The sequence below is a fragment of the Podarcis bocagei genome (assembly GCF_964188305.1).
Source record: "Podarcis bocagei genome assembly, chromosome: 10".
NCBI lineage: Eukaryota > Metazoa > Chordata > Lepidosauria > Squamata > Lacertidae > Podarcis > Podarcis bocagei.
Window position 1 is genome coordinate 59,740,363 of NC_138135.1, and position 16,393 is coordinate 59,756,755.

Sequence of the window (16,393 nt, forward strand, 5' to 3'; positions counted from 1 at the left end):
CAAAACAGATAACGAGCTTACCGCCTAGTAATGCTTTCTGACACGTGGCAGCTTAGTCACCTGTATTACTGCAAACCTGGTATAAACTAGGAATGAGGTGGGAAACTGGTTCCATTTAAATTTTAGTTCACATGGAACAGGAAACCATGGTTTCTGCTAAAGCACTATACTGTATTGAGTCTCAGAAGAATTGATGCATTTGAATTATGGTGCTGGAGGGGACTCTTGAGAATCCAACGGACTGCAACAAGATCAAACCTATCCATTCTGAAGGAAATCAGCCCCGAGTGCTCACTGGAAGGACAGATTGTGAAGCTGAGGCTCCAATACTTTGGCCACCTCATAAGAAGAGAAGACTCCCTGGAAAAGTCTCTGATGCTGGGAAAGATGGAGGGCACAAGGAGAAGGGGACGACAGAGGACGAGATGGTTGGACAGTGTTCTTGAAGCTACCAACATGAGTTTGACCAAACTGCAGGAGGCAGTGGAAAACAGGAGTGCCTAGTGTGCTCTGGTCCATGGGGTCACGAAGAGTTGGACACAACTAAACGACTAAACAACAATTGAGTCTCAGGTTCTCACATATACAAACAGGTCCCTTATGAAGCAGAGAAACATTCCATTTTAAACTACCCATGGAGCCCTGTGGTGTCCAAAACTTGGGACACTATGGTTTGTTTAAAGCTGGCATGCTCTGGTCCATGGGGTCATGAAGAGTCGGACATGACTAAACGACTAAACAACAACAGTAATGGTTTATCAACTAGCCAGGATCTGAAAACAGAGTTTAACCCAGCTTGATCTCACCAACTATAATTCAAGCAAACCAAAGTTCCCCACATTTGGACATCACAGGGAACTCTGGTTAGCAGAAATGTTCCATCACACTAGGAAAAGAGGAGGGCAGGAGAAGGATTAAAATAGTGAGGGTTTTGCCAGGTTTTCCATTACATCTGAACCAAACTTAAGTGTCAGAAAGTGAAGTCCGATACAGAAGGCTTCTCCATCAGAAGACATCAAAGGCTAAGTCCGGAAATTGTGTTTCTTTATCTCATGTTGTACAAAATGCTATGGTTTTCACAAGAAAGCGGTAGGGAGATACCCAAAGGAGTAGTGGGTTTTTCAAACTTTGAGAGAGGTCATGTCTGGCTCAGAATCTTTATTCCCAGTGGAACTATCTATTCGAATTAAGCCAGACTTGGCTGAAGCAGGAGTGCTGCATGCTGTCGATTGTGTTGATATTTCCAAACTCTCCAAACCCTGCGTAATTCTTCTGGCTGATTTTGGATATGAAACAGCCTGATGCTGCTCTTCAGCAATAGTATGTCACTGGCAAATTGAACACGTTATACCGCAGAAGCTACACAGTCACAAATGCACAGAGGTCATAAGAACTGAAGCCTGCCAAATGGTAGCAGCTTCGCATTTGAACATCTGCTTCGTTTGCGGGCGGCTGCAAAACAATCTGGTTTTGTATGTGATGCTGCAGAACACAACCAGAAGGTGGGAGCTGTTGCCCACCCAATTTTTCTTTTTAAATGTCACAATGCACACAGGATTCATGGAAACAAAACAAAAAAATTCCTTCCAGTAGCACCTTAGAGACCAACTAAGTTTGTTATTGGTATGAGCTTTTGTGGGCATGCACACTTCTTCAGATACCATGTACACAAAAGCCCATACCTATAACAAACTTAGTTGGTCTCTAAGGTGCTACTGGAAGGATATATTTTTTTCCGACTACGGCAGACCAGCACAGCTACCTACCTGTAACTAGGATTCATGGACAGTGCCTCCTCCAAATTTCATCAGAACAAGACACTCCGTATTTCATTTATTTAAAAATATACACCTAGCTTTTCAAGGCAAAGAAGTATTTTGCCTCCAGTGACAGTCATCTTGCAGCGTTTGTCTGCACCCGGTTCCAGTCTAATTTTAGGTTGGTCAATTTCTCCTGGATAACACCATCTCAGAAAGCATGTCCAAAGAACATTACTTGCCCCTCGAGCTCTAAAAGTAAATTTAAAGGATCCCTTTGATGTACCAAGGCACGGCCTCTTCTCTGACCTCTCTCAATGCCCTCACATGCTAACTAGTCCTCCCTCTTCCGTCGTTTTTACCTCAGTGCCAAGCTTTTAAAGCATGAAGCTCTTTTATTTTCTTAAGCTATTTATAAACTGCCCTCCCTCAAAAGGTAGCAGGGTGGTGACTGGCCAAACAACAATAAAATACCGTCATAAAAACGGCTTCAAAAGGCAGTAAGCGCACAGCAGGGCAAAGTAGCCAGCTTAAAATCTTCTCCGGAGGGTAGGACTCGAACCAGTGGCTTCAAGTTTCAAGAAAGGAGATTCCGACTAAACATTTGGAAAAACCCTCTGACAGTAAGAGCTGTTTGGCAGTGGAATGGACTCCCACGAGAGATGGTGGACTCTCCTTCCTTGAAGGTTTTTAAACAAGAGGTTGGATGGCCATCTGTCATGGATGGCCATCTGTCATGGATGCTGAGATTCCTGCATTGCGGGGGGTTGGACTAGATGACCCCTGGGTACCTTCCAACTCTATCATTCTATACCCAGGCAAACAGAAAAGTTTTGACCCAGAAGATAGTGTCACGGTTTCTGAAATGTCGGTTACTGGTGAATTATTGCAGAATATGATTCATTGCTCAAGTGACACGTTCTAACTCCCATTTAAATTTTCTCCTGAAAGAGCGCTTGCCTGTTTCCCAGGGCAAATGCCATTAAATAACGCTGAGCCTTTTCCTGAAAGGATGATTGTCCTTCCCTCCAGGAAAGACAGAACATCCTCCGAAGAAAACAAAAACGCTAGTTCAGCTACAGGGCCCATCCTGTCTCCAATAGCAGGCAGTTCCGAACGCTGAAATTTACAACCACAAAAATCATTAATTGAAGAACTCCATGCTGTGTGATTCACTCCTGCCTTTGGACAGGCTAGGATATGACAGGACATTTTGAGTTTGACATCACATGCCTTAATAAATAAAATACCGTGTAATAAATAAAATACTGGGTGGGGGTTACTGTTTTCGTTTGCTGTTACGTTATGCATTTTTGAGTTTTTATATTGTAAATCGCCCTGTGATTCTCAGATGAAGGCACATAAATTCAATAAACAAATTAATAAAGTTAACCATAATCTATTGTTATTTCTGTCCTCTACAAATCTACCTGTTATTAAGTCCACATATACCAGACCTTCCAAATGTCCCTATTTTCCAGAGACGGTCCTAAATTTACAAAAAGCCGTCCCGGTTTCTGATTTGATCCCGGAATGTCCCACTTTTCCTTAGGATGTCCCTGTTTTCATCAGAGAAATGTTGGAGGGTATGGAATTATGTCACACACACCCAAGCCAAGGGAGGCCTATACAACCTTTAAAATACATCTGAAGGCAGCCTTGTATAGGGAAATGTTTAATGTTTTATTATGTTTTTATATATTTTGGAAGCCACCTGGAGTGGTGTGGGAGCCCAGTCAGATGGGTGGGGTAATAATAATAATAATAATAATAATAATAATAATAATAATAATAATAATAATAAACATTATGGAATAGGATGCCCCTATTTTCATCTGAGAAATGTTGGAGGGTATGACATACCATTATATACATATGACTTGGCTCACTTTTATACCTGATTCCTGTACATACCCTGTAGCTTCCGCATTACCTGAAAGGATTTAAACCTATTTATGTTTCCACACAGCTTCTGACTTCGTATGCATCTCTCACAGTGATGACAAATTACAACGTGAATGCAGAGAGCCTATTTTCAGTGACTTTCTGTGTACTTCTTAAGAGAAAAATTGAATGCATTGCCCACAAAGCCCGGCACAATGTCCACTTCAGCACCTTGAAAGTAGTTATATTAGAAAAATTGCCCCTTACGTGATTATAAATAAGGAATGGTAAAATAAAACAAGATAGAGAGTTATACCAACGACCGACTGAGGAGAGGATCAATATCAGCAAAAATAAAGGATGGATATTAGCTCTTGAAATCTAGAACTTGGGGGGGGGGGGTCCCATTGAAATTAATTAATTTAGACTATAATTGACTTTTTTTTTGAATGTGGAAACATTTGGTTTGATTTGTTATTAATATGAATGGGTTTTTTTAACTGGAAAATGAATAAAAATTATTTGCAAAAAAAAGTAGTTATATTTTACTTAAAATTTGAGAATCGCTCGTTTTTTCCTGCTGCAGTAAACACTGTATTGCAGGCTTTGGGAGATAGGAAATCATAAGGTCTCTTCGGTGCTACTTTACTTCAAGTAATAGATAATGTACCTTAAAAGCAACTACCATCTGAGAACCTGCTGTAACAAGTCTGTGTAAAAACAATAAAGCAACAGGGGCCTTTTAGAAACACCAAGTTTAGGCCTGTCCAGATTAGATAGCTGTTGATTTCTGAAAGAAGGCAAATTTCTCACCAACAATCTTAAGTCAGAGACAGAGAAACTCTCTAGAGTAATGAGAGTTAGTGGTAGTATTCTAAAAGGGGTTGATTTTCTTTCTTTCTTTACTGAAATACCTGCATTCAAACCACTCTTTCATAAGATATATCAAAGTGGTATACAACGTACAAAATAGAATAAAATCAGTAGAACTATCATCTACCAATCCCTACAGTATGATCCAGTGCAAACAGTGCTTAAACATAGATTCAGGTAGGTAGCCATGTTGGTCTAAAGCAGTCAAAATATTTCAAATGCTTAAATATAGTTTAGCGCTGCGTTTTGCTGCCTTAACCTGGTTAAGACCCTTCAAAGCAAACAGTTACTTGGTAAAAGCATGGGTTCGCTTGCCAAATTAAGCTCTCCCCTGGCAGGCCATATAGCTGTTCAAGTTTAATGTTTGTATATTTTACATTGAAGTTTTATTTTGTTTTGTAACCTGTCCTGGGATCACAAAAAGTTGACACCACGCAAACAAACAAAAAACGGCAATGTGGTTTTGAGTCCTTGTTTGCAGCGAAATGTTAACTACGGATTAAGTATTTAGTAAGTCCTTGTGTTCAACGATTGACTCCTGCTGAGCTAATTCTGTTGGAATCCTTTGCACAGGAATACAGGAATAAGCCATATTAAACCCAGCGGATTCCGTTGGAACTGCAAAAATGGCAATAAAGGTCTATCCAAGAAATCCAGCGCTCCTCTCCAATACTTGTGACAAAACCAATCAATCAATCTCTATGGGTTTGACCACTGAATTTTGTGGGGGAATATTTTCGTATTGTATATGTTATGCAACAAGAACAGTGGGTTAGCCGTTGCAGGATAGAATTGTTGGTATTGTCATTTAAGACACCTGAGTAATCACACCTAAGTACAGTGGTACCTCAGTTTACGAACTTAATCCGTTCCAGAAGTCTGTTCTTAAACCAAAACCGTTCTTAAACCGAGGCGCGCTTTCCCTAATGAGGCCTCCCGCCACTGGTGCCCTTCCACTGTCTGGATTCCATTCTTAGACTGAGGTAAAGTTTGCAAACCAAGACACTACTTCAAGTTTTGCGGAGTTCATAAACTGAATCGTTTGTAAACAGGGCTGTTCTTAAACCGAAGTACCACTGTAAAAGGTAAAGGACCCCTGGACGGTTAAGTCCAGTCAAAGGCGACTATGGGGTTGCGATGCTCATCTCGCTTTCAGGCCGAGGGAGCTGGCGTTTGTCCGCAGACAGCTTTCTGGGTCATGTGGCCAGCATGACTAAACCACTTCTGGTGCAACTGGACACCGTGACAGAAGCCAGAGCGCATGGAAACGCCATTTTTCTTCCTGCCACAGTGTTATCTACTTGCACTAGTATGCTTTTGAACTGCTAGGTTGGCAGGAGCTGGGACAGAGCAACAGGAGCTCACTCTGTCACGGGAATTCGAACCACCAACCTTCTGATCAGCAAGCCCAAGAGGCTCAGTGATTTAGACCACAGCAGCTCCCACATCCCTTTAAGACTGACAGTGCACACCTGAGTAATCACACCTAAGTAATCGCTACTCAACGCCAATCAGCGCCACCTTTTCTAAGTTCCAAATGTGCCTGTGAGCCTGATAAGCTTCAGGACCCCTAACCACACACTGGAATTAAAACCATTTCAGCAAGTACACAACACTGCGGCCTTTTTTCTATGTTCTACACGCCCATCTGCCAATCTTTCCGAAGATGCCGCAAAGAAATAATGCTCGAAGGCCAGTGCTTCTGAACCTCTGGAGGAGAGAAAGAAATCATCTCACTGTGCTACAGCAGCCTCGGCTGTCAGATTACAAGATGCCCTTTGGTCCACAGCTGACATGGAGCGTAAGACAACAAATCTGTGAAAATATAAAGGCGCCACGACCGTCCTTGCATCTTGAATCGTGGGGCCCAATCTCAAAAGCATTTACGCAGAAGCATTTCCAAGTGAATTCCTTACTTCTTGGAAAGTGTAGTGAGGACAGCAGCACCATGTCTGTTTTCTTGCTCCAGGGGCACCGAAGGACCTTAAAACGTGTTCTCCCTAGCAGAGAGCACGTGTTGCAGTGGGGGATACAAGCCACCCCAGCGTTGCTGGGCAGATCTGCGGAGTGACCCAGGCAGTGAATTGGTTAATTGGGTCACTGAGGAGAATTGCTTGTTACCAATTTTGAAGGAGGGGTCAGAGGTTTTAAATATTGGACGCCCAACTTTGGGCATCCTCTTGGCTGCTTGCACCGGATCACCCGCCCACCCTCCCTGTATTGGGGGGGGTTGTTCGCTTGACCTTGCTATGCCTGTCATGGGGTCGTCTGCTTTGAGGCAGGGGCCTGGTAGGAATTTTGTCCATTTGGCTGATTGGCTGGGGCCATTTGGTTTTTGCCTACTACGTAGCAAATCGTCACAACTTGTAAGGTTGGCGGTTAGGCATTGGTTCAAATTGGTTGGTGGAGGAGTAAGTGCCTACCCCTCCAATGGTGGTGCGGAAAGGGAATTCCGTTAAAGGAATCCAGGGGCTTGCCATTCTTTTCGTCCTTGCCCCTGGCATCGGACTTGGGCCATGCAAACCACCAGGAGCATGAGGGTGAGAAGTGAGGGACTGATGCCCAGCTTCATTTTCTCCCCAAAATTGTTTCCCTCACTGGCTTCCGCTGGAATCCGGAAGTCAGTTCTGTCCCTGGGCAAGGACAGATAGTCGGAACCAACGCCTAAACAACCACTCACTTGTGTGTATTTAAATAAAGTTGTGGGCCAAAATCGTGCCAAAAACCCAAACCAAAATTGATGTGTGATGTGTGAATTATTGGGGGGTGGCTTGGGGACCTCGACACGCAATCAACGCACACAAAACTTGACTGGCACGGCAGCTGAGCACACCAAGGACACACATGCCCTACAGCCATAGTTAGGAGATCTGGCAGCAGCATTTGGAAGGGAAGGTTGCTCAACGGTAACAGAAAATGACTTTGAAATAACTTGGAAGGATTCAGGCTTGGGCATCTCAAGAGTTGAAAAGTCTCTGCGGCGGTTAGAGCCATCAAAGGCTGAAGTGGCGGCTAGGATTCAAGAAGAGCTTGGGTGGGAATGCCAGCCAATTCTACGCCTACGTGGGTAGACGACCCATTTTTCTTCCTGGCAAGAGATCATTGTGCCTCGTGGTATGCTTTGCCAAGACTGAGTTGCTAGCCTTTTAGGGTAGCCTTAAGAAGCTGAGCCCAAAGAGGAGAGCTGAAAAGCTCATGAGCGCATGCAGAACGCCACACAACATGTTTTGGATTGTTTATTTTTTTTAAAAAAGTAAAATATTATTCTCTAGGAACACTGTGCAGAGATCGCGTCGTATTTGAGTCCTGTAACATCAGTTAAACTATCATCACAACTGCTACTCAGAAGATACACATAACTGGAACTTCTCTTGTGTTAAATTCGTAGAATCATAGAATTAAACTGGAAGGGACTTTGAGGAGCGTCTCGTCCATAAGGACATTGTTAGAAGAACCGCAGGACGGTTTGTAGTACACTAGCAAAGTGTTTTGCAGTCCTTGCCATTTAAAATCATTGCAACCACAATCACCCACTTCAGCAAATAACTACAGCAGCTCATTAGTGACATTAATATAGTCATTAAATAGATTGCCCCAGCTGCCCATCTTTGCACACAGTTAGAAGCAAACACTGTGGTACTTTTCAAAATCCATTTATTATTTAACTAAGCTTTCTTACATTTTTCGCAATCAGTCTGGAGGAGAGATCTTTTTACAACAGTGAATTTATTTTATTTATTAACCTCATTTAAGCCTTGATTCTCCAAGAGACTGCACATAGAGCAATAAAACGACCATTCGTTCCAGTGTAATAAGGAGACGAAATTAAAGAAGGGAATCTGAAAAGCAGAGCAATCTAGGACCTAAGTCACTTGTAACACTGAGACAAACCATGGCTTAGTCGCTTCATGTGGTTGTTTCTGATCAGTTTTTCAACCTGCTGCTGCTGCCGCACTGCTGCGAACCAAACCATAGTTCAACATAGTGCTGCACCCAAACCCCAGTTCATGGTCTATCTCCCCCAAACAAACCATGAGCGGTAAGCCATAGAATAAATCTTAGCTGAGCCTGTGTTTTGTCAGAGAGGGAGAAACCATGAGCCCGCAGTTCAGACATTATAATTACGTTTTCCCCCATTTCTATACCACTTTATATTTTTAAGAAAAAAATCCCAAAGCAATACACCGCAAAGCCAAACCATGGCTTAGCTCAGAGCATAGTGTTGGCAGCAACATCAGAGGGGGAGCAAAGGGACGGTACTGACTTCTCACTGACAGGCAGCACAATCGTTTCTTCAAAACTAAGCCATGGTTTGGATTAAAATTACATGCAAACTAAGTCTAGAAATCATCCCTAAACGGCCTTGGCCCAGGATACCTGAAGGAGTGTCCCCGCCCTCATTGTTCAGCCCAGACACTGAGATCCAGCTCCGAGGGCCTTCTGGCGGTTCCCTCACTGAAAAATGAGGTTACAGGGAACCAGGCAGAGGGCCTTCACGGTAGTGGCACCCGCCCTGTGGAACACCCTCCCATCAGATGTCAAGGAAATAAACAACTATCTGACTTTTAGAAGACATCTGAAGACAGCCCTGTTTAGGGACGTTTTTAATGTTTGATGTTTTGTCACATTTTTAATATTCAATTGGGAGCCGCCCAGAGTGGCTGGGGAAACCCAGCCAGATGGGCGGGGTAAAAATAATAAAATAAATTGTTGTTGTTGTTATTTACCCGGCACCTCAACACCAGCTGTGGAGGTATTTAAGTGGTGGGATGTAGAAAAGACCCTCTGAAGCCCATACCCTGCTCACTTCAAATGGTGACAGACTTACAGTGGTGCCCCGCAAGACGAATGCCTCGCAAGACGAAAAACCCGCTAGACGAAAGGGTTTTCCGTTTTTCGATGCGCTTCGCAAGACGAATTTCCCTTTGGGCTTGCTTCGCAAGACGAAAACGTCTTGCAAGTCTTGCGATTTTTTTTGCTTCCCCCCCTTTTTCTAAGCCACTAAGCTGCTAATAGCCTTTTAGCCGCTAAACCGCTAATAGCGCTAATCCGCTAAGCCGCTAATAGGGTTGCTTCGCAAGACGAAAAAACCGCTAGACGAAGAGACTCGCGGAACGGATTATTTTCGTCTTGCGAGGCACCACTGTACAATGCAGATTTAAGCAAATGGTAAGTTTGCAAGGGAGGCCATGATCTTTTGGATTCCCCCATTTGGAGTTTATAGCTCAAAGCAGCATTCCGTTTCACCCCTGAAAACATACCAGAAGGCAGGGTAGACTTTGCAAGATGAGTACAATTATTGTCTCTGCAGGACTACCCTCTTTGCAATCTGACCACTGCATATGGGACCAGTGCTTTTCCCAGGAAGCATCAACACATTGCAGTAATCTAACCTTACCGTGAAAAGAGCATGGATTAAGTGAGGCAAGATCGCATCTATATAAGAAGATGGAGCACCAAAGTAGGAAAAAGGTATTTGAAACCCTGGGTGTTGCCTGGGCCTCCAAAGATAAGGTAGGCTCTTATTTACTGAAGATTAGAAACTCCTTACAGACTTTTTGCGTGAAAAAGAAAATGAACTTGATACCTGGGTTTGAGGATTGAAGAAAAGATTGGTTTATAGAAATTAGAATTGTGGGGTGTTATCTTGGACTGGATGCCTTCAACAATTTTCTATATATTGCTGACGGATGAAGAATCAGAAGTTCTCCTTTTCTCTTTTTGGTTTGTGTTGTTATTTAGGTTAGGTTTTTTTAATCTCTGATAAAAAAGATACTGGAAATTTGACAAAATAACATTTGTATTCTGTTTCAAACTTTAATAAAATCTGTTTTTTAAAAAAAACCCAAATCTGAAAGCACATTCAAGCTCCCAACATAATCCCTCAGATCAATGCTAAAGTACAGTTCCCAAGATTCTTTGGGACTCTTTAAAATGATATGATACTCTTTAAAACAGGGGTCGGCAAAGTTTTTGTGGCTTGGGCCAGTTCACGGACGCCACGGAGAGCTGGAGTATGTGTGTGTGTGCATGTGTGTGTGCGCGCGCACGCATGCGCAAACACTATTTCCAGCGCTCCTTCCGGCACGGAGGCGTGCGCAGCTTCCCATTGGCTGAAGGAGCTTCCTGCAGCCAATGGGAAGCCAGCCAGCATCGCAGAAGGCGGTCCCCACTCTGCTCCACGCCAGTTTAGAATGGCGCACAGGAGCCGAGTAGGCGGCAGGAGTCCCTGAGCGGGCAGTGGGGTCCATGGGCTGGTTAAATGACCCCCATGGGACGCTTGTGGCCCATGGGCCTTAGGCTGTCGACCCCTGCTTTAAAGGTATACTGCAGATGAGGCCTAAGAAACAAATCTTGGAGGGGTTCTATAGAGAGGAACGAACTTGATTCTGAATGGCTTGGATTAACGAGCCCAGAATGAGGGGGACAAAGCTCCTATCCTAGAGATGTCCCAAAATCCCTCCCTTTTCTTTCTACCAAATAACTGAGTGCTTGTCATATACTCCAATGGGAGAAATAAAGAACTACCGACGAATGACAATATGGGGCTAGATGAATTCTCAGACAAAGAGCAAGAAACCTCGAGGAAGACGGAAATTGTGGTGGCTGGAAAAAACAACCAAAACGTAGTACGACATGAGGCAAGCACCTGAACTTCGCAAGACCAGATCTGGGTGACAACAGGTAAGATGTTAATGCAGCTTTATCAACCCATTATATAAAATAATTAGTAGTTGGTGTGCTCATGAAGAAAATACTCTGTTTTAACACACAACACTAAAAATCATTTTAGAAAGAGCATCACATCTGAATGCAAAGCCTATGTCAGCCCCAAAGATTGTGCCAGGCAGGTTTGAAGGGGGCACCAGCAACATGCAATCTGGTGGTTTCGTCCTAAATAGGTGCCCCTCCCCCCCCCAATAATTTTTATTGTTTTCATATAAATACAAGAACAACATCAAACTACAGTTGCTTGTCCAGTGGTACATTCTCACTCAGTTTCGTATGGAGTACACAGTACACAAGTAACGCGTTTATTTATGCACTCTCAATTTAAGTATCCTCTCTGCAGAGATTCTTGTGTTGGGGAAGCCAGTCTTGGCCATGGATTTGCGTCCAGGGCAGCAGCCACCTAGAGGAGGGAGCTCAAAGCTGGTACCAGCACCTGTGGGCCCCTATCAGGATTCTAGGCGCCCAGCAGCTGCCTAAGGGTGCAAAAGCCACACACTGTAGGCCAGATTCTATTTGCATAAAATCAGTTGTGTTACTAGGAAAACACAGCGATGGAAAACCTGCATGCACCTTCTAATAATAATTCCACTTTTCCTCTGATGAATGAGCAGTCCCTGTCAAAGAGTAGGGATCTTGCAGCCATCCAGATGTTGTTGAACTACAACTCTCATGATCCTTGACCATTGGTCATGCTGGCCAGGACCAATGTGAGTTGAGGAGGGCCACGGGTTCCCTATTCCTGCTCTAAAACATAAATTCATCATGGCTAGGTCGGCAGAGCCTTTTCAGGGGTGGCCACACACATCTTTGGAACCCCTTCCCCAAGGAAATCTGCAGGGCTGTATCGCTACTGGTTTTTAAGACAACTCTGAAGAAGCCTTTATTCTAGCCTGCATTTGGCTAACGGGCAGTATAAAAAAAGAGGTGTTGGCTGCTCCTAATTCTAATTTAAATAGTGATTATTATTTCGTTTTTGTGGGAGATTCTTTTAATTTGTAAACTGCCTCGCCCTGTAAATTATTTGAATAGAATGCAATTTGTTGATGAGCAATATGGCTAACTGGTAACACTGGAAATAGGAAGGAGGGCATGAAAATGGCCTGCAAAAGCAGATTTGCATACTTTCCTCTTGACAACAAACTTTTCAGATGCAAGACGAAACCTAACATTACTTCCATGGCTATCCCACAGCCTTCATTTATTAATCTTTCCTTGATGCACAGGGCCAAGGTGCTATACATAAGGGATTTTTTTTTACCCTTGAGGAAGGAAAAAAAACAGAGGAGTAAGCCCAGTGAACTAATTTCCCTTTGGGGGCAATCTCTGGAAATGCTGGAGCCTCTCATCTGAGCAGGAGGGGGAACTCACCCAGAAAAGCAGGTTTAGAGCATACAGCAGGCACCGCAAACACTTCACGGAGTCTTCTCTGGCCATTGTGAGCGCCTCTCCGCAGAAAGCCCCATCCTCAGACTCGCTACATCCTCTTACGAGCAGCCACCTCTGACACAGAAAATTGCAGCAATCTTCCAAAATAAAAAAAAAGAGGGAGGGAGAAAGGGAGGGGCAGGAAGAGAGGAAGGAAAAGGAAAATCATTTCACTGATGACAGTATAAGGAGAAAGCAAGCCAGGGGCGTGAAACCAACCGGGCGCCGCAGGACGGAGATGGAAAGTTCTCTTGCTGCAGCAGTCAACTTTGCAAACTTTTCTTTTCTTTTCTGCTGGCTGTATACGTTTCAACTGAAGTGTCATTTGAGCGTCAGAGGGGACAGAGAGGGGGAGAGGAACAGCAGCAGCAGGCGCTGGCTTTTTGCACTGCCCCTATGCAAAACCTCCTGGGAGGGGAGGTCTCCTTTCGCCCTTGGCCTCCATTCACACGACGCACGCGGGGTGGCACCCTTCTGAAACCCCCTTGTTTACTGAAGCCACGAGGGCGGGCGGGCGCGCGCTCTCTGTGTGTCTCCCCACACGCACCCGCATCCCGGAATCATTGCTCCGGTTAAGGCGCTTTGGCGGGGTGGGAAGAAGTTTCTCCTTTCATTACTCATTAACCACCTCGATGGCGGACCGACGGCAGGGCGCGAGAAAGGAGACCTCAACTCACAGCCGTGGAGTTCAGGATCGGAGAAGGGGGGCGCGTTCTTGGAGAGCGCAGACCCTTCCCTCTTTGAGCCCGCCTCTTCCAAAAAATAATTTTTTTAAAAAAAAAAATCATTTATTTGGTTTTTTTGCAAATGGAAACGCCGTTCCCTGTTTTAGGATTCAGGGTAGACGACTGCTTCTGCCCTGGAACTGCTGCTGTGGTGACAGGGCGAGGATGTCAGAGTGGGGTACAGGGGTGCCAACTTGAATAAAATATTGGGGGGAGGCCAGGAAAGCCCCGCCGCGCATAATCGATCACAAGACGAGGGGGCGCACTATTTGAATACCTATCACCTTTGGAGAGGCCCTGAAATATTTTAGGGGAGTGGGGTGCGGGTTGCAACAAGAGAAACGGGCGATCGAGCCATGACAGGAAAGCCTGGCGAGGAATCCGGCGGGAGCAAGGCGCAGGGAGCAGCCGCCGGGTTCCTCCTCCGTCTCCCACCCTCCCAGCTCCCGATCCCATGCCATGCCCTGAACAAGCAACGGGACAAGCCCGGGACAAGCAACGGTGGGCATGGACTCCATGTGCCCCTGCTGCTGCCCAAGCTGCCCAAGGATCGCGGGGCAACGCTGGGAGTTGCGCCGGGGAGGAGAAGTTGGTGAACTTACTTACCACGTCCGCCGCGTGGGTTGCAGCTCCGCGATCTCGCCCCACAGCTGATCCCGACGGAGCCGAACCAAGGTGCAAAAAGGAGAAAGAGAAAGTGCTCCGTTCTAAAGCCTCTCCAAACCCCGCCAGGTAAAGGAGGGCTGCTTAGGCAATAACTCTCGCCCAATCGCTCGGACTCCCACCTCCTTTCCCCTCGGTGGCTCCACGAGAGGCAGCCGCCAGCTGCACAAGTGCTTGCCACGCATGCTCGGCAGGAACAGCAAGACCGGGCTTCTGTCGGGTCTTAGAGACCACGGCTGCCCCGCCGGCTCCTGGGGCGAGGAGAGCGGCATCCCTGGTGATCTGGGCGTGATGCGATGCCGTATTTCTTAGGAACCCCCCCCCCCAAAAAAAAATGGTTGAGATTCTTTTAGAGAAACCCCAAAATCCATTCATAAAGCAGTAACATAAATCTCCATTGCTACATATTGGGTAAGGAAATCAGCCCTGAGTGCTCACTGGAAGGACAGGATCCTGAAGCTGAGGCTCCAATACTTAGGCCACCTCATGAGAAGAGAAGACTCCCTGGAAAAGACCCTGATGTTGGGAAGGATGGAGGGCACAAGGAGAAGGGGACGACAGAGGTCATGTCCACTACTGAGCGGACATGCATAGGATTATGAATGCCTTTCTTTTCTTTGAAAAAAAAAGTTTTAAAAATAAATAAATCTTGGTTTACATGCCTTGCCTCTTTTTTCGGTTGTGCAGCCTTTCTTACAAGGTTGAGGGTTTTTTTCTCACAAAAACGCCAACAAAACATGATTTTTCAATTGACACACATACACAAAACAACAACACAAAAACACTTCTGTAGTAGTATGCAGTACAGTAGTGTGCATACATAAAATGTTTTGCTAATTTTAATTAAGCATGCAAGGATTATGCACCATAAATAGCTTTTCTTATTTTCCCAGACTTTGGGGTTCTTTCAGTAAGTTATGAACTCTTCGATTGGGGAGAAAATATATTAGCAAAAGGATGAGCAACAGCAGAATGCCCTGGAAGAGATCCTTGTTCTAAAACAGTGCTCTGCTTTCTAACAGAATAACAAGTCCAATATGGTCAGTTAAGGGTTAGGTCATTGTCTCCTGATCAATACAGATCTAGTGTTTCGGAGAGAGAGGGCCAGAAAGATGGTAGAAGATAACACCCTTAGCTTGAAGGATATCAGAAATGCTGAATGGCTGTCCTGTGTCCTGTTGGGATACCTTCTGACTTCTGCTTCCACTTTCTCTCTGCTTGTATATTTGTCAATAAAGCAATTGTCACTGCAGGCACCTTAAGTTTCCTATACACCTTGCATGCAAATACTAATTGATGCATGACACATACGCATGCAAATACTATTCAGTGCAAATATGATGCAGATGGGAGGAATGGTTGCAGATTCAGGCCCATTCCCCGCCTTCTACCGCGTGTGTCATCAGCAATAAGATTTTATTATGCTTATTCTAAAGAGTTGATAACGCGGTAAAGCTTTATATTCGTTTTATGTCTTCTCGCATCAACAAAGCTATAATAACTAGAATACAGGAGATCAAGCTTCCTTTGGCTTTCTCCATCTATTTTATCATTCTTATTATTTGTTAAATTTCTATACCACTCTTCATCCTAGGACCACAGGGTGGTTTATAACATAAAACCACAAAAATACATAACATAATAGCAAACAAGACAATACCACCCCCCCACACAGTTTAAAAGGCCTTAGGTTGTTTAATTAGGCTGGAGAAGAGGGACATTTTTGCATGGTGCCTAAAGATATGTAATGAAGGCACCAGGCGAACCTCCCTGGGGAGAGCATTCCACAAATGGAGCCACCACAGAAAAGGCCCGTTCTTCGTGTTGCCACCCTCTGGACCTCTCATGGAGGGACTGGGACACATAAGGAAGGGCCTCAGGTGATGATTGCAGGGTCTGTGTCGGTTCATATGGGGAGAGGCGATCCATGAGGTACTGTATTACAACCCAGAGCTGTTTAAGGCTTTATAGTTCAAAGACTACATAGCTTTTAGAAGACATCTGAAGACAACCCTGTATCAGGAAGCTTTTAATGTTTGGGGTTCTTATTATATTTTTATATGTGTTGGAAGCTACCCAGAGTAGCTGGGCCGACCCAGCCAGATGGGCAAGGTATAAATGAAATAAAATAATAATAACAACTATTATTATTATTATTATTATTATTATTATTATTATTATTATTATTATTATTATTATTATTAAACCAGCACTTTGAGTTGAGCCCGGAACCTAATTGGCAGCCAGTGCAGTCGGGCCACATTTGCTCCGGTATTTCCCGAAAAGGGATCTTTTTGAAACCACCTTGATGGCATTGAAATCCTGCATTTGATT

The 16,393-nt window shown here is 44.5% G+C and overlaps 1 protein-coding gene across 3 annotated transcripts in view; it reads right to left on the reverse strand.

Moving 5' to 3' along the window:
* TSPAN12 (tetraspanin 12) overlaps window positions 1–14,237 on the reverse strand; it is an 88,700-nt gene extending 74,463 nt beyond the window's left edge. The window contains exons 1-2 of one of the 3 annotated variants that reach the window (XM_081211803.1): window positions 14,003–14,237; window positions 12,615–12,769 (exon numbers count right to left, since the gene is read on the reverse strand). In XM_081211803.1, coding sequence (XP_081067929.1) covers window positions 12,615–12,680 — 66 coding nt within the window. In that variant the 5' untranslated portion in view covers window positions 12,681–12,769; window positions 14,003–14,237. Of the gene's footprint in view, window positions 1–12,614; window positions 12,770–12,890; window positions 13,179–14,002 lie in introns of those variants that run through there. The other 2 variants (XM_081211802.1, XM_081211804.1) reach the window with 2 other exon arrangements.
* Between the last annotated feature and the right edge of the window lie 2,156 nt (window positions 14,238–16,393).